The 20412-nt window shown below is 42.5% G+C and overlaps 1 protein-coding gene across 1 annotated transcript in view; it reads left to right on the top strand.

Annotated features, from left to right (window-relative positions):
- BLOC1S5 (biogenesis of lysosomal organelles complex 1 subunit 5) overlaps positions 1-20412 on the top strand; it is a 50413-nt gene that overhangs the window by 9515 nt on the left and 20486 nt on the right. The window contains exon 3 of the mRNA XM_062184384.1: positions 14916-15045. Coding sequence (XP_062040368.1) covers positions 14916-15045 — 130 coding nt within the window. The remainder of the gene's footprint in view (positions 1-14915; positions 15046-20412) is intronic.

The raw sequence follows: 20412 nt of genomic DNA, 5'->3' as shown, positions 1-20412 counted from the left end.
TACCTTGTTTCGGGCACTTGGCCAGCTCCTGAGTTGCTTCTCTCAGCAAGTCCTGACGCAGACTTTCCACTCAGTGTCCTCCCCACTTGGGCTTCATCAGACTCAGCTCCTGTACGTGGCCCTCTGGCCTCTCCCCTCAAACCAGAAACGCTGAGAACACTTTAGAGACCTTAGAAGCACATACATGGGACCGGCGCTGTGGCTCACTTGGCTAATCCTCCACCTGCAGCGCCAGCACCCCATATAGGCACCAGGTTCTAGTCCCGGCTGCTCCTCTTCCAGGCCAGCTTTCTGCTGTGGCCCGGGAGGGCAGTGGAGGATGGCCCAGGTGATTGGGCCCCTGCTCCCGTGTTGGGGACCAGGAGGGAGCGTGGGGGACCAAGAGGGGGCACCTGGCTCCTGGCTTCGATCGGCGCAATGCTGGCCATAGCGGCCATTTGAGGGGTGAACCAATGGAGGGAAGACCTTTCTCTCTGTCTCTCACTGTCTAATTCTACCTGTCAAATAAGTAAAAAAAAAAAAAAGGCAGATATATATACCTGCGTTATTTCCAGTTCCTTTTTGTTGTGGGCCAAACAGGAGTAGCCTGTATTTGATAAGAACGCCCTCTACTAGGGTGGTGTGGTTGGACAGGGAGGAGTGGGGAAGCGAAGCTGGCAGGCCCCGGAGTTCCATCTTCTCTGTGTCATCTAAATGTAGCGTGCAGTTCGCTTTAAGAAAAGCTGGCTGATGGGCCTGCGCCATGGCTTAACAGGCTAATCCTCCGCCTTGCGGCGCCGGCACACCAGGTTCTAGTCCCGGTCGGGGCGCCGGATTCTGTCCCGGTTGCCCCTCTTCCAGGCCAGCTCTCTGCTGTGGCCCGGGAGTGCAGTGGAGGATGGCCCAAGTCCTTGGGCCCTGCACCTGCGTGGGAGACCAGGAGAAGCACCTGGCTCCTGGCTTCGGATCAGCGCGGTGCGCCGGCTGCAGCGGCCATTGGAGGGTGAACCAATGGCAAAAGGAAGACCTTTCTCTCTCTCTCTCTCTCTCACTGTCCACTCTGCCTGTCAAAAAAAAAAAAAAAAGAAAAGCTGGCTGGTGTCGAAGCTGAGGTTATTCAGGTACTTAGAAGATTTAATGTGTATGGCAACGATCTTTTCTGTAGGCAACTGTATTTGTAAAACAAAGGAGCAGCAGCATGTAGCTCAGGAGCAGAGGGAAGTCGTCTGTGTTTACTGTTAGTATGCTCTCTGTTGTAGTGGAATATATTTGTCTGACAGGAAATATCCTCTAGTTGGAACAGGTACTTTTTTTTTTTTCAATACATGGATCTAAAATTCATTAGCTTAACCCCTCACAGTGACTTTTAAGTAAAGATTTAAGCATTTTTTCTTCTTCTTTTTTTTTTTTTCCTGTGCTGGTATCTGCTAGAAAGGAATAGCTGGGAAGAATTAATGATCAGAGAAACTCACTGTTCTTTTCTTTACTTTTTTTTGACAGAGTGGATAGTGAGAGAGAGAGGGAGAGAAAGGTCTTCCTTTGCCGTTGGTTCACCCTCCAATGGCTGCCTGGCTGCCGCGGCCGGCACACCGCGCTGATCCGAAGCCAGGAGCCAGGTGCTTCTCCTGGTCTCCCATGGGGTGCAGGGCCCAAGGACTTGGGCCATCCTCCACTGCACTCCCGGGCCACAGCAGAGAGCTGACCTGGAAGGGGGGCAACCGGGACAGAATCCGTGCCCCGACCCGGACTAGAACCCGGTGTGCCGGCGCCGCAAGGCAGAGGATTAGCCTATTGAGCCACGGTGCCGGCCCTTTTCTTTTTAAAGATTAATTTATTTGAAAGAGTTACACAGAGAAAGAGGGAGAGGCAGAGAGAAATGTCTTCCATCGCTGGTTCACTCCCCAGTTGGCTGCAACAGCGAGAGCTGGACCGATCCAAAGCCAGGAGCCGGGAGCTTCTTCCAGGTCTCCAGGACTTGGGCCATCTTCTGCTTTCCCAGGCCATAGCAGAGAGCTGGATTGGAAGTGGAGCAGCCAGGACTTAAACCAGTGCCCATATGGGATGCCGGCACTGCAGGTGGTGACTTTACTCATTGCACCACAGCACTGGCTCCAAGATTTTATTTATTTGAGAGGTGGAGTTACAGACAGTGAGAGGGAGAGAGAGAGAGAGAGAGAGAGAGAGGTCTTCCATCTGCTGGTTCACTCCCCAGGTGGCCGCAACAGCCAGAGCTGAGCTGATCTGAAGCCACGAGCTTCTTCCAGGTCTCCCACATGGGTGCCCCTTCCTAAGGACTTGGGCCATCATCTACTGATTTCCAGGGCCATAAGCAGGGAGCTGGATCTGAAGAGGAGCAACTGGAGATGAACCAGTGCCCATATGGGATGCCAGTGCTGCAGGTGGAGGCTTAGCTCACTATGCCACAGCACCGACTCCCATTTATTTTTTTTTTTCTTATGAAGACATTGTGTAAAACCAAATTCAATGTTGAAGTGACCCCATTCAAAGAATTATGAAGATGATTGGAAGTTCTAATTTTTATAATCACCCATAAAATGCTCTCTTTGTAAGTAAATTTCATATGAAGTTAAACATTTTAGTTGATTTAAAAAGGAGTAAAATGAAAGATCAATATGATTCTGAACCTCATGTAGACATACTCTCTGGCTACCCAGGGTGAAGCATGGGGTACCTTTGTTTGTGTACTGAAGTTTAGGAATGGTGGATGAAGGGAAACCCTACATATATAAAGTGCTCAACAGTGTGTGATGATTGTGAATTTACAGCCACTTCATAAACACTTTACCACTCATATGGTATCTATTACCAAACACCTTTCTCGTACCCATATACTTAAGGTGTTGCTGTTAACATTTACTATGATATCTTTTTTAAGCATAATGTTATTCACATTAAATGTTTAGCCTTTAAAATGAATGTACTATGTTTATAACCCACAACACATAATTACCCTAAGCCTCATATCTCAGTAGTACTGTAATATGGACTTCTTTTGTGATATACTTTTATCATGCTTTACATGCACATACAAGCAGATTATTAGCTTTGAAAATTGTACAGTATCCTAATATAAAAATATGAAATGAGCATAATAAAAAAGGAGTACGTGCTTGCCACATGGTGGCAGTATAACTTAAGTTACTGAAGTGCTGTTAGCCCATTTTAAACTCTTGTTAGCATTTAAGAAGAGTTGACTGTCTTTCTCCCAACCTTATACAGAATCTTGCCCCTTGATTTCAGTGAACTTTAAAAGCAGAGCCGCAGCAGCAACTCGCTTTCCAGGTGGAGGACTTGTAGTGCCTGTCAGTGTGATCGTATTCATGGGAAGCCCTTGGCCATGGTGCCAGCGCCTGTCCAGCCTTCTTGTTAGTCACCAAGTGTTCGTGAAGTGCTTATGCAGGGGTGGCCTGATGCAAGTGTCTGCATGGTTTTTAGCAGACTCCCTTCAGTGCTTTTGGAATAGGTGGTGAACACCTGGGAGTATCACTAAGGAAGGTGTTTGATTACTATAACTAACACCTGAAAAATAGTGGTTTAACAAGTGCTTATTCTCTATTTTGAAGAGAAGAAAGTTTTACTTCAGTCTTTCGTTTGGTAATCTCTGCAGCCTACCAATCACAGACCCGTTTCAGGAACCTCACAGATGCAAGCATCAAAGTGTTTAGGTCTCTCTCCCATCCTCCTCTGGACAATAGTGTCAGTGAAGTAATCCGTCCGTTTCCTGTCCTGGTGGAACTGTTCTCAGTGCTGCAAACAGCATTCTCTGGAGTTTCCAGTGGTTTGTTGTGCCTGGATGTGCCAGCGATCTGGTTACTTTCTTGTAAACACAGTCCTGTTTACATTGGGCCCCACAGATGCTCTTCTCCCCCTTTGTCTCTCCGGGTCTTCATACTCCAAGGTACTTGTTTTTCTTTAACGATACTCAGAGAGTCCACGGTGAGACAGTCTAGGGCTGACCCAGTGTTTTTTTTTTTGTTTGTTTGTTTGTTTTGTTTTGGCAGGCAGAGTTAGACAGTGAGAGAGACAGAGACAGAGAGAAAGGTCTTCCTTTTTCCATTGGTTCACCCCCCGAAGTGGCCTCTACGGCCGGCGCTCTATGCCAATCCGAAGCCAGGAGCCAGGTGCTTCCTCCTGGTCTCCCATGCAGGTGCAGAGCCCAAGGACCTGGGCCATCATCCTGCACTGCCTTCCCAGGCAACTGCAGAGAGCTGGACTGGAAGAGGAGCAACTGGGACAGAATCCGGCGCCCCAACCGACTAGAACCCGGGGTACCAGAGCCACAGGCGTAGGATTAGCCTAGTGAGTTGCGGTGCCGGCCGACCCAGTGGTTCTAAAATGTCAGTTTTTTCTCCCCTCCAGCTCCATCTTCAGGTGTTACCTTTATCCTTTGGCCTCCAAGGTAACTTTTGGAGCTCCAGCCATTACATCTGCATTTTATGTAGCAGAAAGGAAAACAGGGGCCGGCATTTTGGCAAAGCAAGTTAAGCTGCTGCCTGCAAGGCTGATATCCCACAGGAACACCAGTTCAAGTCCCGGCTGCTCTGCTTCCAATACAGCTCCCTGCTAATGTGCTTGGGAAGGAAGTGGTAGATAGCCCAAGTACTTGTGCCCTTGCCATCCACATGGGAGACCTGGATGGAGTTCCAGGCTCCTGGCTTTGGCCTGGCCCAACACTGGACATTACTGCCATTTTGAGAGTGGACCAGCAGATGAAAGATCTCTTCGCTGGCTGGCTGGCTGGCTGGCTGGGTATGTGTGTGTGTGTGTGTCTGTCTGTCTGTCTGTCTGTCTCCATGTCTCTGTCTTCTTCTGTCTCTGTAACTCTGACTTTCAGATAAATAAGGAAAGCAGGTGGAAAATAACTAGGAGGTTTTATTTTCATGTACTTCAACCGATCCAAGTAAAATGTTGGATGTTGATAGCAAGAAATACAGTTCCCAGCAGAGTTCTGAGGAAAAGTTTCATAGAGGTGATGTTTGTGTCGAGAAAGAAAAATAGAAGTTAGGGGAAAAAAATTGAGAAAATGTTGGTTAAAATTAAAGGCAAAAAAAAAAAAAAACCCACTGTGCAATAAGTACAGTTACTACAGGAGTTGAATGGGAATGCGTTGAGTTCAAATGTGGGCTAAATTGATCAAGAAAAAAATTCCTTAAAAGGCAGAAGCAAACTAGAATTTCACTTGACATCTTGATCTTTCATTTTTAGTTAGGTTACTAGAAAACCTGTCAGATATTAAGTATCAGGATAACAACTTGTGTTATTAGAGTAACTATCCAGTGTAGCATGTAATAAATATGTTTATACATGATACGGTTTTAATTCTTGTTAATTTTGAGTGATTGATATAAAATTTTAAATTATTGTCAGTCTCTCCATTTCTTTTCTAATACTACCAAATTACATCTTTAGCATAAACATTATAGGAACCCTAGTAATACTATAAATAAACTCTGACTGTAATAATATTAATCATTGCTGCTTGAGAGGCAGATAGTGATAAGGAGCTCCTGTCTCCTGGTTCACTCTGCAGATGGCCACAGTGGCCTCCGACTGGGGCTGAAGCTGGGATTCTGGAACTCAATCCAGTCTTCCGTGTGGGTGGCAGTGAGCCATGCTGCTGCCTCCCAAGGCCTGCTTTAGCAGGAAGCTGGAGTCAGGAGCTGTGGACAGGAGTTGAACCCAGGCGCTCCAGCGTGGGGTATGGGCATCTTAACTGCCAGCGCTAAGTGCCAGTCACTGCCTTTAGCCATCGCACGAGCTCTCACCAATTCCACTCGAGAGAAGTTGGCTCTGTAAATAATTGCCTGGAATGTTACATGGCAGAACCAAACTTCATCGGTGTCGAACTTTGTTCTAAGAATTTTCACACTAGAAGTAACTATACATCTGTAGACAAGAACATGTTATAGTCTTACTTTGTAATAGGTGTCCATAGAAAAATCGGCTTACAAACTGTGTATACTAGGTGATAAGTTTAAGAGAAGATAATAGGTGAGCATGTGATGCAGTGGGTTAAGCCGCCGCTTGGAACACCTGCTTCTCCGATTGCAGTGCCAGTTCAAGACCTGTCGCTGCCGTTTCTGATCCAGCTTCCTACCAGTGCATCCTGGGAGGCAGCAGATGATGGCTTGAGTGTTTGGACCCCTGTCCCACATATGGGAGACCTGAAGGACTCTTTGGCCTGGCCCAGCTGATCAGTATCTGTGTGTGTGTGTGTGTGTGTTTCTTTCTCCTTTGTCTTAGTCACTCTGCCTTTTAAGTAGGAAAGACAAAAGAGAAGGCTTCTTCTAATATCCTTTCTTGTGTAACACTATTACAGTAGCTATTTATTGTTTCATTATTATAATTAATGAGCTGATGAGAAGTGTGGTTACTCATTCTCCTAACAATGTGTGGCGACCAGTGTGCCTGCTACAATAAATAGCCCCTGAAATAAGTCGCTCTTCATTTTAGTAGGTCCTGGTCTATCTTGAGAATTTTTTGTTCCCCTAGGACGATGCATAGAGAGTGTAAATCTGACTGCCGTTTCAGGGCTCCTAGAACCTCAGGACTCGTCCGTAGACCCCGAGAACAAGAAACTACCCGCTGACTGGAGCTGCAGGACTCCTGTCTGTCGTTAGTTGTCTTTGCATTTGGCTTGAGAGACTGTTCCTTTGCAGATATGTAAAGAAATTATTCTTCCATGAGGAATGACGTATTTCCCCCTCCTCTGGATTCTTTCAAATTGCAGTACCACCTGGAGAAGATGGCAACAGCAGTGGAATAATTTTTTGTTTTAGTTTTTCTTCTTGAATCTGTTTATAAGAACAGACAGAGCATCCAGGATAGCAAAACCAAGCCACATTACAATAAAACCACATGAGAAGAATCCCCACAATACCAAACGGCCAAGTCACTGGTAGCTGAAGGGCTTCTGTGGTGTCAGAAATTGCTGGAGGAAGTGGAGGGAGGGCCAAGCAGCTTGAGGAGGGTTTGAGTGCCAGCAGACCCCAAATTCCCATGGCGTTGTTTGGAAAGCTTGGGGAGCCATTCAGAGGACAGCAGCCAAACAGAGGGCACTCAGGCCCCATCCAACACATGAGTGCCGGGGGCCGGGGAAAGTCTGTTGGTATTGAAGCAGTATGGGAGTCTGAAACTCTTCCAAGATCCTGCACTGTGGAGAAACTATAGGCAATTGAGTACTGTGTGAAACAGCAAAAAAGGGAATTCTACAGCTTTGAAATAAGAAAGGCTACTGATCATCCCTTCCTTCTAAAAATAGAGGATAGCAGATTCCACTTAAAATTGAGCACAAGTCAAATATCATACAGTTGGAGAGTAGAAAACAGTAAAATCTCTCAAGGAAATAAAGTAGGACAGATAGGAGCACAATAAAAACAAAAACCATAATCTGATTTAAAAATAGGCTTAAGGAGCATGAAAAAAGTATAGAAGTGAGGAAAGAACAATATAAATTAGAATTAGAAAAACTTAGAAATGATTGCTTAAAGTAGAAATAGGAAAACCAAAAGGTAAGGTAAAAATTTAGGAAAAATAAACTTAAAAAATTATTTCAGAAGTGAACACCAAGCTAGAAAGTACACAAAAGTGAATGAACAGAATGGATAGTCCTTAATGAAATTGAAGATAGGCAAGTTGAAGATTGAAAAGCTATGGCCAAAGAAATAAAGGGTTCAAGAGAAAGGAGTGGTTATTGACAGTATGTACAGATGAGCCAAAATCTGCATGATGGTGATCTCATACAGAAAAACACCAAAGCAGCAAATAGAGCAAAGACAAAAACTAGAATTCAAGGAGATTTTCATGAAATAAAAGTACTATGGAAATTTTATTGAAGGACAAACAACGTTCGGGGAAAATTAACCGATACCAGCTAACACTGAGGTATTTTCTAGTAAATCTGTAGACTTTGTAAGGAAAAAGAAATCCCTTGGGCGTCCTTTGGTGTGTGCTTTATAAGGGTAAGAAATTCTGGTAACACTTTGATGTATCTCAGGCCAGAAGGTGATGCAGTAACATCCGGGCATTTTATGTCCAGCCAAACTGACCCTCAGAAACAGGGAACACATATGTTCTATTAGGGCCATAGAAGGACTCTGGGTGTATTTCCAAGTGAGCGTCGCCTAAGGAATCTGTTATACAACAGAATGTGTTTCAGATAAACACAATGACTGGGGACACTTCTATCTAACCACACTTGGCAAGCATTAAAAGCATACTTATTTATAGCACTAAGACTAAATAGTGGTTATAAGGGAGACAGTGACATACAATGTCTCTGTGCCCTGACGGGGAAGGTGAGAAAATGGAGATGGGGAGGGTATATAAAAAATAGGATAATTTCACTGGCTGCCTTATAAATATTGACTGGAAGTGAAAGGATACTAATTTACTTTAGATTCTGATGTATGGGGAAAAACTACTGAAATAAGACAGTAAGACATATTTCCAAGGTTCCTTAGAGTAGTGTACCATTACACAAAAGTGGAGGTGTTATGTACAGTGGTATATAAAGTATTAGTATGAACATAGCCATTAGAACAGCAGTGCCAACTTTTCTGAATACGGTCTCTGACTCACCATGGCTTGACCTAATTTTCTGGTTTTGCCATGATGCGGAAGGGAGACACCTTCAGTAGAAGCCATACTTGGCGTGCTGAAGTTGGATCTCTTCCCAGCCTGGTGCCATGGTGCTTATCCTCTGTGGTGATGCTGGGCAGTGGCAGCGAGCACAGCTCCCACTCAGCCTGTCAGTCACAGAGGAAGTCCACTGACCCCCTGTGGTATACTGCGTTGCTGAGCTAGGGCATGTGGTAGGTTAGGCGCATTACATTTATTTTTTAAAACAATTATTTATTTCTTTAAAAAGGCAAAAATAAATATTTATTTATTGAGGACACTAAGAGATTTCCATTCACTAGTTCATCTCCCAGATGCCTGCAACAGCTGGGGCTAGGTCAGGCTGAAGCCAGCAACCAAGAACTCAGTCCTGGTCTCTCATGTGTGTGGCAGGGGTTCAATCACTTGAGCTATCACTTGCTGCCTCCCAGGGTGCACATTAGAAGGAAGCTGGAATTGGGAGTGGATCCAGAACTCCAACCTAGACACTCCAGCATGGGATGCAGGCATCCCCAAGCAACATCTTAACCACTGTGCCAGATGCACACTCCTACATCTGTTTTGACTTACAACATATGTGACTTATAGTAGGTTTAATCCAGGATGTCATGAAGTTGAGGGGCATCTGTATATGTCAGTATATACGCCAAAAACAAGTGACCATGTGTTTATGAATTTGACTCAGAGTGATATAGAAAAAGTCTTTGTTTCTCCTTAAGAAAGAAGATACTAAGCATATATACATTCATGTACACTTACACATTTCTATTGTATATATTTTTATATGCATGTTTGTATATACGCATACATTTGCAGCTGTATATAGATTTATGCCCTTATACTTAGCATTTGGATAACTTTTTATGTTTTTATTTTTTAAGATTTATTTGAAAGAGTTACACAGAGAGCACAAAGGAGAATCAGAGAGAGAGAGAGGTCTTCCATCTGCTGGTTTACTCTCCAATTGGCCACAACTGCTGGAGCTGTGCAGATCCGAGACTAGGCGCCAGGAGCTGCTTCCAGGTCTCCCACGGGGGCATAGGGGCCCAAGGACTTGAGCCGTCTTCCACTGCTTTCTCAGGCCACAGCATAGCATTGGATTGGAAGTGGAGTAGCCAGGACTCAAACCGGCACCCATATGGGATGCCAGCACTGCAGGCGGTGGCTTTATCCGCTGTGCCACAGCACCGGTCCCTGAATAACTTCTTAAAAAGTTACCTAATGAGTAAGTGATGTGTGGGAGACCTGGAATTGGGCCATCTTCTACTGCTTTCCCATGCCATAACAGAGAGCTGGATCAGAAGTGGAGCAACCAGGACTCAAACTGGCACTCAAATGAGATGCCGACACTGCAGGCAGTGGCTTTACCCGTTATGCCACAGCGCCAACCCCATTGGATAACTACTTCTTTTTTTTGTTTGTTTGTTTATTTATTTATTTGAAAGGCGGAGTTAACACAGAGAAGGATAGGCAGAGAGAGAGAGAGAGAGGTCTTCCATCCTCTGGTTCACTCCCCAATTGGTCTCAACCATCGGGGCTGTGCTGACCCGAAGCCAAGAGACCCAGGCACGACAGCTCAGGGGCCCTAGGACTTGAGCCATCTTCCACTGCTTTCCCAGGCCACAGCAGAGAGCTGGATTGGAAATGGAGCAGCCGGGACTCCAACCGGGGCCCATATGGGATGCCAGCACTGCAGGCGGTGGCTTTACCCACTATGCCACAGTGCAGGACCCTGGATAACTTCTTAAAAAGTTGCCTAATGAGTAAGTGATGTGTGGAAGACCTGGATTGAGTTGCCAGCTCAGCTCCAGCCCTGGCTGTTGTAAACATTTGGGAAGTGAACCAATATGAGAGTGCTTTCTGTATGCCTCTCTTTCTGTCTGCCTCTCCAGTACAGAATTAAAAAGACAGAATAAGTCACAGAATTGGTGAAAAGGCCAGGGATAGACTTCTTAGAATATATTTTGTTTTAGAGATGTTGTTTTGTAGATATTTTACATAATTTAAAATAACATTAAATTTCAAGAGTAGTCCCTAAAAATCAAGTAAAATGCAAAGAAGCAAACCTGTGTTTCTTTTTGAAACATTTTTTTAAAAATTTGATTGATTTTTGTCATTTGAAAGGTAAAGAGAAACAGAGATTTTAGATCTAGTGGTTTACTCCGTTACGTCTTCAGCAACCAGGGCTGGACCCGAGTCCTGGAACTGAGTCCTGCTCTCACATGTACGTGTCGGGGACCCAAGTATCTGGCCATCGTCTGTTCTCTCCCAGGGTTGCTCATTAGCAGGAAGCTAGAACTGCAGCTGGAATGTGGGCCTCCAAAGAGGCCAAATATCCACCCAAGGAGACCTGTGTTTTCTAAATGGTGACACTGCTACTCAGAAAGTGTTCTAAGTACCTTATTTATTTATTTATTTGAGAGAGAAAAAGACAGAAAAAGAGACAGGCAAAGAGAGAGATAGCTCCCTTCTGCTGATTAACTCCCCAAATGGCTACCGTGGCCAGAGCTGGACTGGGGCCAAAGCTGGAGCTGAGACACAGTTCAGGTCTCCCAGGTGGGTGGCAGGAACCCAGCTGCCTGAGCCACCACTGCTGCCGCCCAGAGTCTGCGTCAGCAGGAATCCAAAGCAGGAGCTGCACCCTGGTGTTCCTACATGGAGTGCAGGCATGCATCTTAACCCGCATGCTGAATGCTCACCCCTAAGTAACTTCAAACACAGCGACTTGACTATATATTCCTAATGGGATAGTTCTTCAAAATAAGAAATTAAAAACCACACTTTTCACTAATCTGTTTTTTGATGAAAATATTGGTATTGTTTGATTGAATCAGCAGCATGGGAAATGAGGTTGATTATGTTATTTTGAGAAATGGAAAGAAAGGAGACAGGAAGGTAATTAAAAATTTTATAATCTTACCAGTGTGAACTCAAGATGGATCTTTTTGAAAAATACATGCTTCAGGGCGCTGCGGGTTAACCCACTTCCTGGCATGCTAGCATCCCATATCAGAGTGTGGGTTCTAGTCCTGGCTGCCCTGCTTCCAGTCCAGCTCCCTGCTCATGGGCCTGGGAAAGCAACAGAAGATGGCCCAAGTATTTGGACCCCTGCCACCCACGTGGGAGACCCAGATGGAGTTTCTGTCTCCTGAGTTTGGCCTGGTGCAGCTCTGTCAGTGGCCATTTGGAAGGAGTGAACCAGCAGATGGAAGATCTCTCTCTCTCTCTCTCTCTCTCTCCTTCTCTGTGTGTGTGTGTGTGTGTGTAACTGCCTTTCAAATAGATACATCTTTAAAAAAAAAAATGCGTGTTTCCTAATCTTGTCCACTGAAAAGCGGTCGTGGTGCTGAGCCTCTAAGTTCCATCTCTGAATCGAGTGGTGTTGGAGACGTGCTGCCTCCACGCCTGGTGCAGGAGCTGTGCAGGACCAATCTGGAGTGTCAGGTCCTCCTAGAAGGCAAAGAGGCTGTCAGAGAGTGTTGCGTCCTGGGACAAAGCTGGGGCAGTCTGAGTATCCATGAGAAGGAATGCTGAAAGGGGGTGAAAAGCTTCGAATATGCTTAAATCTCTGTCGGAGTCAGGGCTGTGTACAAACAAAAGCTCTTAGTGATTTCCCTTAAAGAATACTAGAGCCCCACTAGTTTTTTAGAACTGGTAAGTAAGGCACAGTTTCTACTTACAGCAGTATTCCTGCTAATAAATGAAGGTGGTTGCCATAGGCCTTCTGCTGAGAGCACACAACCCACTCCTGAAATCTTGCAGACCAAAAACGAAACTATGGATCTTTAGTTCTAACTACCTACTGATTTATAGGAAAGAAAAGACACAAAGGAGTGTGTTAAATCACACCATTGGGATCCATTCATTAAAATAAGACCGTGGGAAAACAAATGACCTGCTTTTTCCAACAAAGTACAAAGGTAGAAAAAATGACAGATTAAACAGAATTTAAGAAGCATATTCGAATTTATGTATCTTAGATTTTGTTTCCAGTAAACTTGAGAGTGAAAAGAACATTGATAAGACATTTGAGGGAATGTGAACACTACGCTGATATTTGATGATGTTAAAGAATTATTGATGTGTTGGGTATCTTTTCTTTTTTAAACAAAATCTTCGTCTTTTACAGACATATATTGAAATACTTGCAGTTGAAATAATATACTTACCTAGGTTTTACTCCAGAATAATTTAGGGAGATCTATGAAGTATCACAGAGGGAACATCAGTCATGACTTGAAAATTATTGAAGTTTGGTGATGAGTACTTGACAGTTCATTTTATTATTCTCTCCCAACTTGTGTATGAATTTGTAATTTTTAATTTTAATTTTGTGATGGAAAAAAATCACAAAAAGTAAGAAAATGGCTACAATTTCTCCAGAAGAATGACTCACGCCCTCCAGTAATATGACTAATTTATTATCGTCTCACAATCTAGTTTAACACCCTTCTTTTTTTAACGAGCTTATTGTTTTATATTAATTTTAGATTTGCAAAATAATTGCAAAGATAGTACAGAGAGTTCCCATATAGTCCTCCCCCAGTTTCTTGTATTATTGTCTTGTATAACCATGGCACGTTTGTAATTACTAAGAAACTGACATTGGTACATTACTAGAAATAGAACACCAGACTTTATTTGGATTTCACCAGTTTTTCCATTACAGTCCTGTTTCTGTTCCAGGATCTAATCCAGGGCATCACGTTGCATTTAATTATCACATATGCCTAGTCGTCTTTGGTCTGTGTTTGATTTTCACGGCCTTGATAGTCTTGAGTCCTGGCCAGATGTCCTGTCCCTAGGCTGGATTTGTCTCATGTTTCTCTCTCGATTCGATTGGGTTTAGGGGCTTGGGGGATACTGTCACAGCAGTCAAGTAGCCTTAGCAGCAGAGAGTATTTGCTTGTTGGCATGACACCGCTGGTGATGTGAGCCTGCCTTGCTGGTTTGAGGTCACGTTCGCTAGGTCTCTCCACTGTAAAGTTGATGTTTTTCTTTAGGAGAGAGTCATTAAGTCCAGCCCACCCTCATATTAGGCAGCAGGATGGTGAGTCTAGAAGTCGTGCCGGGGTCCCCGGGACCACCCCCAGGTTTCAGTGATTCGCTGGAAGAACTCAGAAGACTCAGCCAGTGATCATGCTCATGACCAAGCTGGGTTGTGGCACAAGGATGCAGGGCGAAGTCAGCCAAGCAGAGAGGCTCTTGGAGAGAAGGCTGATGGAGACCAAGCAGTAGCTTGGTGGAGTCACTCTGGATGCACTTAATTTATCAAGGAAGTGTGCTGAACCCAGGGGTCCCAGGTTTTTTACTGGGGGCTGGTCAGTCAGCCATCCTCTGCCTAACTTGTGTTAAGATTCCAGACTCTGGGGCTGGCGCAGTGGGTTAAGGCCCTGGCCTGAAGCACCGGCATCCCATATGGGCGCCGGTTTTAGTCCCGGCTGCTCCTCTTCGGATCCAGCTCTCTGCTTTGGCCTGGAAAACAATAGAAGATGGCCCAAGTCCTTGAGTCCCTGCACCCCCGTGGGAGACCAGGAAGAAGCTCCTGACTCCTGGCTTCAGATCGGCGCAGCTCTGGCAGTTGCAGCCATCTGGGGAGTGAACCAGTAGATAGAAGACCTCTCTGTCTGTCTCTACATCACTCTGTAACTCTCAAATAAATAAAATCTTTAAAAAATAAAAAACATTCTGACTCCCCAAAGCAAAGAACTGTTCAGCATGAAGCATGCTGTTCTATAAACCCTTTTAGAATTTACTGTAGGAAACTTTCTTGGTCAGGTTCCCAGTGCCGTGGCAGGGTCCGCCTTGCCAGCAGGCCCCTCTGAGGTTAGCAACCTCAGGCCTTCAGTATTCTTCTCTGTATGGGGAAGTATCTACATATAATTACTTTTACCACCATTTTTACTTTGAGGAGAAAAAAGGAATAAGATAAAAATATAGTATACAGTAATAGAAATTACATGGTGATAAGAATGACAAAATGAAATTTAAAATCAGTTCAAAAATACCTGATTTCTTTTTAATGAAAGGTGTTGCAATCTAGACCTGGTTTAGCATTCATTTTGCCCATTTTTAAATATTGCTATAAAAATGCTACTCACATTGCAACTTTTTGAGAATTTCATAGTAAAAGAAAATGCCTCCACATGTGGCCTCCTTTATTATGAAATAATTAGAAGAAGGTCATGTGAATTTCAGTAATAAGTAATAACATAACAAGCAAACCCTGGGTGGAAATCCCAGAAAGTTACGACTTAACACACAATATTTACCAGTCATTTATTTTCTTTTAATAGGAAAAACGCGGTCTTCGAGAAATGCGAGTTCTTGAAAATCTGAAGAATATGATCCACGAAACAAATGAACACACTCTCCCCAAATGTAGAGAAACTATGCAGGACAACTTACAGCAAGTCCTCCAGAGATGTAAGCCCGCAGTTTCTTCTTTATACTGTTTTTCATTTCAAGTGAATACTATGCCAAAATATATTTCCTTGCATCCTATGGTGTGAGATGGAGAGAGAGAATTCTTAACTGGGGCATATGGGTGGGAAGCCCGATCATGGGAGAGTGGTCATCTGGTGATTGATGTGCCACCATTGATGGAGTGTTAATCCCCAAAGTGAGCTGTGTGCTGCATGGACAATGCCATCTTTTTATTTTGAGAAACTTGAAATATGTTGTTGTTCAATGGAAGATTTTTTTCCTCTCTTCAAAGCATTTTTTACTTAGAGAAGATAAATGCATATTCCAATCTAGAAGGTTCCATTTATGTAAGCTCCTGATTTCTTTTTTTTTTTTTTCCCCAGAAACCTTTTATTTAAGGTATACAAACTTCATACATTTCATAAATACAACTTTAGGAACATAGTGATTCTTCCCACCATACCCACGCTCCCACCCTTCTTCCTCCTCCTTCTCCAATTCCCATTCTTATTTTTTACTAAGATCTATTTTGAATTAACTTAATACACATAAGATTAACTCTCTCTATAATAAGTTCAACAAATAGTATGTAAAATAAAAATCTCTTCCTCAACAGTCAAGACAAGGGCTGTTCAAAATCATCTCATCTCAAAGTGTCAATATCACTTATATAGATTGCTTTTTAGGTGCTCTATTAGTTACCACAGATCAGGGAGAACATATGATATTTTCCTTTTGGGACTGTCTTATTTCACTAAGTATGATGTTTTCCAGATTCATCCATTTTGTTGCAAATGTCCAGATTTCATTTTTTTTTTTTTTTACTGCTATCTAGTATTCATAGAGTACATACCTCAAAATTTCTTTATCCAGTCTTCAGTTGACAAGCATTTAGGTTGATTCTATGTCTTAGCTATTGTGAATTGAGCTGAAATAAACATGGGTGTGCAGATAACTCTTTTTTGCTGATTTCATTTCCCTTGGGTAAATTCCCAGGAGTGGGATGGCTGGGTCATATGGTAGATCTATATTCAGATTTCTGAGATATCTCCAAACTGAATTCCATAGGGTTTTACCAGTTTACATTCCCTCCAACAGTGGATTGGTGTACCTTTCCCCCCCTACATCCTCACCAGCATTTGTTGTTTGTTGATTTCTATATGAAAGCCATTCTGTGGGGATAAGATGAAACCTCACTCTGGTTTTGATTTGCATTTCCCTGACTGCTAGTGATTCTGAGCATTTTTTCATGAGTTTTATGTCTGTTGGCCATTTGGATTTTGTCTTTTGAAAAATAACTGTTTAAGTCCTTTGCCCATTTCTTACTTGGGTTGTCTGTTTTATTGTTGTTGAGTTTCTTGGTCTCTGTATATTCTGGTATTGCTCCATTATCATTTGCATAGTTTGCAGGTAATTTCTACCATTCTATCAGTTGCCTCTTGACTTTGCTGAGTGTGTCTTTTAAAGTGCAGAAGCTTCCCACTTTGATGTAATCTCATTTGTCAATTTTGGCTTAGATTGCCTGTGCCTCAGGGGTCTTTTCCAAGAAATCTTTGCCTATGCCAATGTTTTGCAGGGTTTCTCCAATGTTCTCTAATAATTTGATGGTTATCAGGTTCTAGATTTAGGTCTTTAATCTATTTTGAGTGGATTTTTTTAAAAAAGATTTATTTATTTATTTGAAAGAGTTACAGAGAGGCAGAGATGAAGAGAGGCAGAGAGAGAGAGAGAGAGAGAGAGAGAGAGAGAGAGAGAGAGATCGTCCACCCACTGGTTCATTCCCCAAATGGCCACAATGGCTGGAGCTGAGCCAATCTGAAGCCAGGAGCTAGGAGCTTCTTCCTGTTCTCCCACATGGGTACAGGGTCCCAAGGACTTGAGACATCTTCTGCTGCTTTCCCAGGCTATAGCAGAGAATTGGATTGGAAGTAGAGTAGCTGAGACTCAAACTGGCACCAATATGGGATGCTGGCACTGCAGGTGGCGGCTTTACCTGCTGTGCCATAGCACCAGCCCTTTAATGGATTTTTGTATAAGGTGTAAGGTAGGCGTCTTCATACTTCTGCAGGTGGAGATCCAGTTTTCCCAGCACCATGTGGTGAAGAGACTATCCTTGATCCAGGGCTTGATTTTAGCTTCTTTGTAAAAAATAAGTTGATTGTAGATGTGTGGGTTGATTTCAGGTGTTACTATTCTGTTCCATTGATCTATCCAGCTGTTTTTATACCAGTACCAGGCTGTTTTGATGATAACTGCCCTGCAGTATGTTTGAAATCTGGTATTGTGATGCCTCGGGCTTTGTTTTTGTTGTATAAGACTTCTTTAGCTTTTTGGGGTCTCCTGTGTTTACATATGAATTTCAGCATCATTTTTACTATATCTGAGAAGAATGTCCTTGGTATTTTGATTGATATTGCATTGAATCTGTAAATCGCTTTTGGTAGTATGAACATTTTGATGATATTGATTCTTCTAATCCATGAGCATGGAAGATTTCTCTATTTTTTTTTTTTTCATCTTCTATTTTGTCTTTAATGTTTTGTAATTCTCATCATGGAGATCTTTGACATCCTTGATTATTATTTACTTATTTATATATTGGTAGCTATTTGAATGAGATTGATCTTAGAAGTTCTTTCTCAGTCATGGCATTGTCTGTGTATACAAAGGCTGTTGATTTTTGTGTATTGATTTTATATCCCGCCACTTTTCCAAACTCTTCCAGTAGTCTCTTAGTAGAAGAATATTTTGGACTCTACAAATAGGGATAGTTTGACTTCTCAGTTTGTATCCCTTTCATTCCTTTTTCTTGCCTAATGGCTCTAGCTAAAACTTCTAGGACTATTTTGAATAGCAGTGGTGAGAATGGGCACCCTTGTCTGGTTCTGGATCTCTGGGAATGCGTTCAACTTTTCCCAACTCAATAGGACGCTGGCAGTGAATTTGTCATAAGTTGCCTTGATTGTGTTGAAGGATGTTCCATCTATACCCAATTTGCTTAGAGGTTTTCATCATGAAAGGGTATTGTATTTTATCAAATGTTTTCTCTGCATCTATTGAGATATCATATGATTTTGTTCATCAGTTTGTTAATGTGGTGTATCACATTGATTGACTTGTGAATGTTGAACCATCCCTGAATACTTGGGATAAATTCCACTTGCTCCAGGTGAATGATCTTCCTGATGTGTTGTTGGATTCAGTTTGCTAGTTTTTGCTGAGGATTTTTGCATTTATGTTCATCAGGGAAATTGGTCTGTAATCCTCTTTCTCTGCTGCATCTTTTTCAGGTTTAGGAATTAAGGAGATGCTGGCTTTGTAGAAGGAATTTGGGAGGATTCCCTCCCTTTCAGTTGTTTTCAATAGCTTGAGAAGAATTCAGTTAGTTCTTCTGTAAATGTCTGGTAGAATTCAGCAGTGAAGCCATCTGGTCCTGGGCTTTTCTTTGTTGGGAGGGCCTTTAGTACTGATTCAATTTCTGTCTTGGTTGTGGGTCTATTTAGTTTTCATATTTTCATGGTTCAATTTAGGCAGGTTGTATGTTTCCAGGAATCTATTTCTTCCAGGTTTTCCAATTTGTTGGCATACAGCTCTTTATAGTAATTTCTGATTATTCTTTTTATTTCTGTGGTGTCTTTTGTTACATTTCCTTTTTCATCTCTAATTTTACTGATTTGGATCTTCTCTCCTTTTTTTGGTTAGCTGGGCCAATGATGTATCAATTTTGTTTATTTTTTCAAAGAACCAGCTTTTCCTTTTGCTAAATTTTCTCTTTTTTGCTTGTTTTATTTATTCTCTAATTTTATTTTTATATTTAAGATTTATTTATTTATTTGAAAGTCAGAGTTACACAGAAAAGGAGAGGCAGAGAGAGAAAGAAGTCTTCCATCCACTGGTTCACTCCCAAATTTTGTCACAACGGCCAGACCTGCACCGATCCGAAGCCAGGAGCCTTTTCTGGGTCTCCCACGCAGGTACAGGGCCCCAAAGACTTGGGCCATCTTCTACTGCTTTCCAAGGCCATAGCACAGTGCTGGATCAGAAGTGGAGCAGCCAGGACTCAAACCAGCATCCATATGGGATGCTGGCACTGCGGGCCTGCACAGCGCTGGCCCCTGTTCTCTAAGTTTAGTTATTTCTTTTCTCCTACTAGTTTTGGGTTTGGTTTGATGTCGTTTATCTAGGTCCTTGAGATGCATTGATGGCTCATTTATTTGGGGCCTTTACAATATCTTGATATAGGTACCAGTTGCTATAAACTTTGCTCTTAACATTGCTTTTGCTGTATCCCATAAGTTTTGATATGTTGTATTGTCATTTTCATTTATTTCCAGAACTTTTTTATTTCACTTTTGATTTCTTCAGAGACCTCTTGTTCATTCAGGAGTATGTTGTTAAGTCTCCGTGAGTAGCATATGTTCTAGAGATTATTGAATTGGTCCCTTAATCATTACATAGTGCCCTTCTTTGTCTCTTTTAACAATTTTTGTGTTAAGGTCTATTTTGTCTGATATCAAGATGGCAACACCTGCCTTTTTTTTTGCTTTCTGTTAGCATGGAATACCTTTTCTATCCTTTCTCTTTAGTCTGTGTATATCTGTGTGAAATGTGTTTCTCATAGGCAGCAAATAGATGGATCTTATTTTTTAATCCATTTGGCCTTTCTTTTAACTGAAAAGTTGAGGCCATTTACATTCAAGGTGACTTTTTATAAATAATAAGTAATGACTCGGCCCTGCCATTTTTCCACATATATTCTTGTTGTTTACTTCCTGTTGTGTACTTCTGTACTTTTGTTGGGGTATTTTCTACCTTCACTTTCTTTCATAATGATGGCCATCTTTATGTGTTTAGCACATCTTTAAGCATCTTTTGTAAGGCTGGATGAGTAGTGACAAATTCTTTTAATTTCTGTTTGTTATGGAAGGTCTTCATTTCACCTTCCTTCTTAAATTTGAGCTTTGCAGCATATAGTATTCTGGGATGACAGTTTTTTTCTCTTAAGACTTGCACTGTATCTCTCCATTCTCTCTTAGCCTAGGGTTTCTGATGAGAAGTCAGCTGTGAGTCTAATTGGAGGTCCTCTGAAAGTAATCTGGTGTTTCTCTCGTGCACATTTTGGAATCTTTTCTTTATGTTTTACTGTGGGGAATTTTACTGCAGTATGTTGTGGTGAAGATCTTTGCTGATCATGTCTGTTAGGAGTTCATGTGCTTCCTGTCCTCGGACATCCCTTCCTTTTTCCACATTGACAGTAGATGTTTGTGTTTTACTGTAAATATGCCTTTCTTCACTCATAATGCTATACCCTTAACCTTCTGGATGCTAGGCTAAAAAAAAGAAAACCTCAATTATTAACAAGGAATG

This window comes from Lepus europaeus, chromosome 3, assembly GCF_033115175.1.
Source record: "Lepus europaeus isolate LE1 chromosome 3, mLepTim1.pri, whole genome shotgun sequence".
NCBI lineage: Eukaryota > Metazoa > Chordata > Mammalia > Lagomorpha > Leporidae > Lepus > Lepus europaeus.
Note: the sequence above shows the minus strand (reverse complement) of the source record. Positions and strands in the feature narration are given on the sequence as shown.